General features: G+C 40.2%; 2 protein-coding genes across 2 annotated transcripts; one reads left to right on the plus strand and one right to left on the minus strand.

Annotated features, from left to right (window-relative positions):
• The first annotated feature begins 2,767 nt into the window (after positions 1–2,767).
• Positions 2,768–4,800, plus strand: LOC146678136 (chymotrypsin A-like). Its single transcript, XM_085409018.1, has 7 exons — positions 2,768–2,858; positions 3,327–3,430; positions 3,518–3,597; positions 3,781–3,859; positions 3,945–4,125; positions 4,355–4,488; positions 4,571–4,800. Exons 1-7 carry the CDS (start codon positions 2,807–2,809, stop codon positions 4,730–4,732), a joined length of 792 nt encoding a protein of 263 aa, XP_085265144.1. The 5' UTR covers positions 2,768–2,806; the 3' UTR covers positions 4,733–4,800.
• A 339-nt stretch (positions 4,801–5,139) lies between these two features.
• On the minus strand, positions 5,140–6,402 carry agrp (agouti related neuropeptide). The gene is made up of 3 exons (XM_085408893.1): positions 6,219–6,402; positions 5,803–5,900; positions 5,140–5,698 (listed from the first exon to the last, which is right to left on the minus strand). The coding sequence occupies exons 1-3, from the start codon at positions 6,355–6,357 to the stop codon at positions 5,507–5,509; spliced, it is 429 nt and encodes a 142-aa protein (XP_085265019.1). The 5' UTR covers positions 6,358–6,402; the 3' UTR covers positions 5,140–5,506.
• Positions 6,403–7,964: the final 1,562 nt, after the last annotated feature.

The following is a 7,964-nucleotide window of genomic DNA, read 5'->3' on the forward strand; positions in this document are numbered from 1 at the left end:
ACCCTTTTTGGCTCCTACCTCAAAGCACACTGTGCACTGTCGATCTTATGTGCTGCACAATAATGTCTAATATTTAGTATTTACTGTTATATTCCCATATATCATCATGATGTTGTTTATTGTATTGCTCTCTTTTTCTTTGCTTGTTTTCTCTTTTTTCTTTCTCAACAGGTGATCCAGGTGATTGATATCTGTATTTTTTGTCTGTTTGTTTTGTTGGTTTTTGCCCTTTATCACCATTCCTCTTCCCTGCTCTTTTTCTTTCCCTCTTTCTTTCTCCCTTTTCTTTTCCCCAGTCAAGTCTGTCCCGTGTTCAGTAAATGAAAATAAAATAAACAATTAAAAAAAAGAAGACTGCTTTCTTCCATTTGTGCAACATCTCTAAAGTTAGAAATATCCTGTCTCAGAGTGATGCTGAAAAACTAGTTCATGCATTTATTACTTCCAGGCTGGACGACTGTAATTCATTATTATCAGGAAGTCCTAAAAGCTCAATGAAAAGCCTTCAGCTAATCCAAAATGCTGCAGCAAGAGTCCTGACAGGGACTAGAAAGAGAGAGCAGATTTCTCCTGTTTTGGCTTCCTGTTAAATCCAGAATTCAAAATCCTGCTCCTCACATACAAGGTCTTAAATAATCAGGCCCCATCTTATCGTAATGACCTTGTAGTACCATATCACCCTATTAGAGCACTTCGCTCTCACACTGCAGGCCTACTTGTTGTTCCTAGAGTATTTAAAAGTAGAATGGGAGGGAGAGCCTTCAGTTTTCAGGCCCCTTCAGGCTGCAATAGACGTAGGCTGCTGGGGATTCCCATGATACATTGAGTTTTTCCTTTCCAGTCACCTTTCTCACTCACTATGTGTTAACAGACCTCTCTGCATTGAATCATATCTGTTATTAACCTCTGTCTCTCTTCCACAGCATGTCTTTATCCTGTCTTCCTTCTCTCACCCCAGCCAATCACAGCAGATGGCCCCGCCCCTCCCTGAGCCTGGTTCTCCTTGAGGTTTCTTCCTGTTAAAAGGGAGTTTTTCCTTCCCACTGTCACCAAAGTGCTTGCTCATAGGGGGTCATATGATTGTTGGGTTTTTCTCTGTATATTATTGTAGGGTCTGCTTTACAATATAAAGCAATTTGAGGCGACCGTTGTTGTGATTTAGTGCTGTATAAATAAAATTGAATTGAACTGAAAAACTGAAAAAGTCATGTACTACCAGAGACTTGGAAGAGAGAGACCTAATGTTTTATATTCCACATCTCACTGTTTTACTCTGTGGTGCAGATGTGGATACTGTATTAGTCTTTCTTTGTAATTTTTCATGTTTATCTTGCAAATTTCGAGTTTGCTTTTTGGTGTTTGGGAGCTGACACAGTTTCTAAGGGGATGGGATTTTAGGGGGATAACAGGAGGAGAAAGGCTGCAGAGAACATGTAAGACTGTAACTCTGCTTCCTGGTCCCAACTCTGAATAGTCACATTTTGGGGGATTTAATAACTTTGGCCAGATTTTTATAAATGAGAGCTGCTCCATCCAAAGTGTGATGGATGCTGTCTTTCCTAACAAGACCAGGTTTTCTCCAGAAAGTTTTGCAATTATCTATAAAGCCCACATCGTTTTATGGACACCACTAAGCCAGCAATTTAAGGAGAACATGCGGCTAAACATGTCGCTCCAGGTCTGATTGGGGATGGAACAAGAGAAAACTAAAGAGTCCAACATTGTTTTTTCAAAACATTGACAGGACCTTTGTCAAGCGGTAAGTTTCCATGAACCAGCGAGGAGGCGAGCGGCAGCAGACCGAAGGACCAACAGCAGAGCAGCACAGTGCCAAACATCCTGCTGCTGGCAGACAAAAGAAGAAGAAAAACCTGCACCACAACTCCCACAATCCTCAGTTTCTCCAACAAGAGTCTCTGAAAGGAGGAAACAGACACAGCCTTCAGTTTACCTGAAAGAGGGGGAACGCCAAAACTTCCAAGTCACATTTTTTATTCATTCTCTGCATTCAAAAACCTTCATTAGTTGATACAAAGACAACTAACATGTGTGAAATTTTCTACCAAACAAGATTTGGATTTGGAGCTTGTTGGAATAAGTTTGATAACAGATATGATCTGATCCCACGTGAAATAAACTAACCTGCTGGTTTGTGAATTTCTCTTTATTTTCAGCACATAAGTTTGAGTATGTTAGTTATAAATTTCAGCACCAGGTGTTTTTTTTTCTCCCTCAGATAAGAACCAACAAATTATTATTCTTATGTATAACTGAAGTGGGTAACATCTGTTGAAATTTCCACTCTAAATAAAGAAGGATTATTTCAAAGTCTAAACCTTGGAGAAAAAAACAAATTAAATATTGTTCAGTAAAATATTTAAATACATCTCCCTTTCTTTCTTAGCAATAACACACAGTAGATGTTTTCATTAAGCACACTGTCAGTTACAGCATATATATATATTTATATATATATATATATATATATATATATATATATATATATATATATATATATATATATATATATATATATATATATAAAATAAAAGATTAGTCAATGGTGATGTAAATCTTTATTTTTAGCCTCAGTCAAGGAGTTCTTTCACTCCTTTACAGTGAATCAGCTGCACGTGTAAATGTCATGGTCCCTCACATTGGAAAATCAAACTTAGCTCTTTGTCAGCATCACCTGTTAAAACTCCCACTGTCCAGATAAGATGTAACCACCCTGGTTCCATCCAATCACATCACACTGCTGCTGTATAAAAGCTCCTCCAATAGGTTGCCCTGACATGATCTAGCCATGGCCTTCCTGTGGATCCTCTCCTGCCTCGCCTTCATTGGCACCGCCTACGGTGAGACAAACTCTTTAAGGTTATAGCTCATTGGGTGAAGCATGTTGTAAATTGTCTTTTTTCGAAGCAGTGACGGATATATTGTAATTTATTCTCCTTTTTTTCCATTTTAATGACTCGTTTATTGACTTACGTTAAGAATTACATGCGAAGAAAGAAAAAGTAGAAGACGGTATAAAAAAAATGTTCAAGAATGGGGAAATCAAAGCGTTATATCAGTTTAATCACATAATGCAACATGATATGAAAATACAATAAAACTTTAACTGTGGAAAAGTAGCTCTCAGATTGTGGATTAAACAATCTGGTCCAGCTGAGAGATCTGTGTGGCGTATATGTGTCATTATGTTTTAAGCAGATCAGCATTAGAGAGAAACATTTGTTTAATTTTACAGTTAGTGCCAATGTGACAGTTACATTAATTTTATTTTCATTAATGGCATAATCCTGATGTTCTGATGTCACCAGGGTGCGGAGTTCCCGCCATCCGTCCTGTCATCACCGGTTACGCCCGCATTGTGAACGGTGAGGAGGCAGTGCCTCACTCCTGGCCCTGGCAGGTGTCCCTCCAGGTAAATGAAGAAACAAAGACGCTGTCACAGCTCACCACACAATCAGATGGAAATGTCTAACCGTTGATGTTCATTTTGCTGTAACAGGACTACACCGGCTTCCATTTCTGTGGTGGTTCTCTCATCAATGAGAACTGGGTGGTGACAGCTGCTCACTGCACCATCAGGTAACTTTAAGCTGGTTTTGACTGAAAACTCCAATTAAGACGTAGAGTCATGTTTGATGAGGAGAATCCTTGTTTAGAGGGCATTGCTGTGTATCTGGGGTAGAATAAAACTAAGTAAAAACAGTTTTCAGGTAACGTGGTGATCTCAGAAATGCCCACATGCTTCTGTTCTTTTCTGTGCAGGACCTCCGACCGTGTGATCCTCGGAGAGCACGACCGTTCCTCCAGTGCCGAGAACATCCAGACCCTGGCTCCCGGCAAGGTGGGTGAAACACTGCATCAGCTTTCATCGCATAGCTACATGTCAGGGTTTGTTGGCCGCTCATAACGATGTCACTTCCCAACAGGTGTTCAGGCACCCCAACTACAACAGTTACACCATCAACAACGACATCACACTCATCAAGCTGGCCACCCCTGCCCAACTGGGCACACGTGTTTCCCCAGTTTGTGTGGCCGAGACTTCCGACAACTTCCCCGGAGGCTTGAAGTGTGTGACCACTGGCTGGGGTCTGACCCGCTACAACGGTAAGAGCTCACCCACCTGTTATTCTTTGTTATTATGTCCTCGTAGACACTGATCGGTTAAACAATTATTAGATAGGGATTCATTCCAAACAATCACATATACCGTAAGTGGGTTTGGACTGTAATGAGACCACCAGGTGGAGCTTTAACAGTTGTGCTAAAACACGAGGAATGATAGAGCATGATAAAAAAGTCTCTAATGTCTGATGTGTTTGTGTGTGTGTTGCAGCTGCCAACACACCACCCCGTCTGCAGCAGGCTGCCCTGCCCCTGCTGACCAACACTAACTGCCAGTCTTACTGGGGCAGCAAAGTCACTGATCTGATGATCTGCGCTGGAGCCTCCGGAGCCTCCTCCTGCATGGTGAGTGGGACCTCCATCAATTACAGAAGCACTGATCCTGAGCTTCTTATATTGTGTTAAAAATCCATGTGTTATTTCTCAGGGTGACTCTGGTGGTCCTCTGGTCTGTGAGAAATCTGGAGCCTGGACTCTGGTTGGTATTGTGTCCTGGGGAAGCTCAACTTGCTCTACCTCCACTCCTGGAGTCTATGCCCGTGTCACCAAGCTGCGTGCCTGGATCGACCAGACCATCGCTGCCAACTGAGCATGTCACATATGAGAGGTTTCAGCACCAAGCTAGTCCTCAATAAAACACAGAAACAATGAAAATGACCTGCTCGAGAACGTGTCTTTTTCTCCTTAATATTCATCTTCATGTTTTTATTATGTGACCAGACAAATTATCACAACTATTAAAGAAACATTATTAATGTATTCATTGACAAAAATGGACAAATGACCCAACATAAACTCTTCTGTAGAAATTCATTTTAAGACATCGAGCATTCGGTGAATGAAGTGTGGTGAACTCCAGAAGAGTTTTATTACGTTGGACTTGCCTGGTGTTTAGCAGCACCAGGATCAGGTTGGCCTAGCTATACATAAATACTAGAAGCAGTGAATAAAAACTATTTTTTATGGTAAAAAACCAAATATTTTATGCTCCTTAATTGATAAAGAAACACACGTTAATATGAATGAGATATAGTTAAGAGTTATGATTGTGGGCATCACTTTTTGACTTCCTTACAAGATTAAAGCACAATCCACACATAGATTTCTTTGTCTTTCTTCATTCAGTAATTCATATGCATCCACACACACACACATATATAATATATATATCTATATATATACATATATAGATAGATATATAGAGATGTGTTTTCACATCTTCAGGTTACACTGATATGATTACACACACTGTCCTCATCAGTTATTTATTACAGCACATTTAATGCGACACAAAACAAAAAGATCACAGATCATATTTGCTGTATGAGTCTCTGCCTTCGCTCCTCATCACAGCAGCTTGTTATCAGGTGCGTCTTGGGGGGCACACGTGGCCAACTCGGCGGCAGTAGCAGATGGCGTTGAAGAAGCGGCAGTAGCAGGTGTCACAGGGATCACAACAGGGAAGCGGGTAGCCCAAACAGGACTGCTGGTGAGGGATGCAGCGACGAGGTGAACGCATGGCCCGACCCTGCAGCTGTAAGGCTGCAGACGTGTCCTGCAAACATAAACGCAGCAAGCAGATGAATTCATTTTGTTAAGGTAAACCTGTTAACAGGGAGTCACGAGGTAAAGAGTAAACTGCTGGTTTAAATGCTGCACCTCATCATAGGAGCCTGTATCCATCAAAAAATGATCTTCTACAGAGTCCACAGGGAGGAGGGCAGGCTCGTGCATGCGGTCAGGTACTTGACTTCTTTCTGCAAATCAGAAAACACAGCAGAATGTATTTTGCATTTTTTTTGCTTACCGTAATCCATTGTGTTTAATCTGCTGAATGTGAAAAATCAATTTCAAAATACTTCAAAATAACTGCAGTCAAATGTAAAAGATTGGGCTTACTAGATGTGATGTAAAACAAAAAAAATAGTGACAAAACAGAAAACTATATGTTCAGAGGTCTACTTTTTCTATCTATAAATATTCATGCTTCCACTGTTAAACGGATTAATCCTGCCAACCGTGGTGTGTTGGAGAGACAGTGGTTGGAGCTCTCTGAATGAAGAGATGTTACTGACCGATTTCAGATAGGAAGGAGGTTTCAGTGCGACGTCCAGCGACAGGACCTTCATCGAGCGGTAAGTTTCCATGAACCAGCGAGGAGGCGAGCGGCAGCAGACCGAAGGACCAACAGCAGAGCAGCACAGTGCCAAACATCCTGCTGCTGGCAGACAAAAGAAGAAGAAAAACCTGCACCACAACTCCCACAATCCTCAGTTTCTCCAACAAGAGTCTCTGAAGGAGGAAAACAGACACAGACATTCAAAAACCTTCATTAGTTGATACAAAGACAACTAACATGTGTGAAATTTTCTACCAAACAAGTTTTGGATTTGGAGCTTGTTGGAGTAAGTTTGATAACAGATATGATCTGATCCCACGTGAAATAAACTAACCTGCTGGTTTGTGAATTTCTCTTTATTTTCAGCACATAAGTTTGAGTATGTTAGTTATAAATTTCAGCACCAGGTGTTTCTTTTTTCAGATTAGAACCAGCAGAGTATTATTCTTATGCATAACCAAATCTGTTGAAATTTCCACACTGAGCAGATTGCAAACCTTGGAGGAAAACAAATTAAATATTGTTCCGTAAAATATTAAATTACATCTCCCTTTCTTCCTTAGCAATAACCCACAGCACTGGTTTTAATCACTTTCCTGTATGATGAAAACAAGTCATGCATAAAGCAAGGAGAGATTCTCATTAAGCACGTTGTCATTTACATCCACAGTGAAGCTCGTCAGCAGCTAAAAACAAAATCATTCCTGCTGGGTTTCATTAGTGGTGCAAAGGACATTTAGTACTAGGCTGCATAGTTCCACTTTGTTTTATTAAAATAATTTTACACTGCTGAATTTGACTTTTTATTAAACTTATTTTTTAAATTATCAAAAACACAACTGTAATAATAAAAAGATAACTGTGGATGTTTATTTCTACAACAAAATTGTATCCCTGGAAAAATCTCTTTTACAGCATAATATTCCTGTTATTGTCACTAATACACCAGAAGGCTTAAATAAAACTTCAGTTTTAATCATAAATAAAATCTTATTTACTTCCTACATAAACTGAATCAGAAGAGAACCAGACGGAGATGTGACTCACCTGTTGCTGTGACTCTTCACTGTGACTCTCTGAGATGACGAGGGGCAATTTAAAGACCCCTGGACAGGAAGAAGGTCACATGACCCACAGGTTTGGTATGGAATGGCACCCGCTGTGCATGTGCATCATCCCGCGACCTTGCAGAGATACATCAAATGGAGCATGATGGAAGCTCTAAGGCTAATTTAAACTATACGTGAGACTGTATAGCAGGGGGTTGGGGCATCTATTAGTATGGTGATTATGTCGTAAAGGTCACTTCTGTCCATTTTCATCTATATACGACAAAAACAAATGAGGAATATATCAAAAACTGGACAGACAGTTGAGTGTCTAATAGAAAACACAATATTCTTCTATGTGGAAACTATTTATTTTATCTTTTTCTTTATTTTCTAGTACAAAATCAGAGCAAATATCACCTCAGGGTACTTAGTCTTGTAAGATAGAAAGACTGGCAGCGGGCTGTTTTACAGAGGGAAACCCAGATACTGCCTGGGTAAAGGTAAAAACTCCCTTTTAATAAGAAGAAATCTTTAATAAAACCAGTTGTGGGGAATGTGAAAAAGACAAGGAGACAACAGAAAGGCAAAACAAACAAAAAAGCAGAGGCTAGTAACCGCAGATACGACAGATAAGCCCTGGAGCCAGAGAT

The sequence above is a fragment of the Rhamphochromis longiceps genome, linkage group LG1 (assembly GCF_057381845.1).
Source record: "Rhamphochromis longiceps isolate RC_006_pf linkage group LG1, R_longiceps_female_GT1.1, whole genome shotgun sequence".
Lineage (NCBI taxonomy): Eukaryota > Metazoa > Chordata > Actinopteri > Cichliformes > Cichlidae > Rhamphochromis > Rhamphochromis longiceps.

Bases quoted from the DNA above. Each gene is read 5' to 3' on its own strand.
- LOC146678136 (XM_085409018.1), top strand. From the start codon at position 2,807: ATGGCCTTCCTGTGGATCCTCTCCTGCCTCGCCTTCATTGGCACCGCC. The intron at 3,598-3,780 runs GTAACTTTAAGC...TTTTCTGTGCAG, and splicing joins GCTGCTCACTGCACCATCAG to GACCTCCGACCGTGTGATCC. The intron at 3,860-3,944 runs GTGGGTGAAACA...ACTTCCCAACAG, and splicing joins AGACCCTGGCTCCCGGCAAG to GTGTTCAGGCACCCCAACTA.
- agrp (XM_085408893.1), bottom strand. From the start codon at position 6,357: ATGTTTGGCACTGTGCTGCTCTGCTGTTGGTCCTTCGGTCTGCTGCCG. The intron at 5,901-6,218 runs GTCAGTAACATC...TCTGATTTGCAG, and splicing joins CTCCTTCCTATCTGAAATCG to AAAGAAGTCAAGTACCTGAC. The intron at 5,699-5,802 runs GTGCAGCATTTA...TTATGTTTGCAG, and splicing joins ATACAGGCTCCTATGATGAG to GACACGTCTGCAGCCTTACA.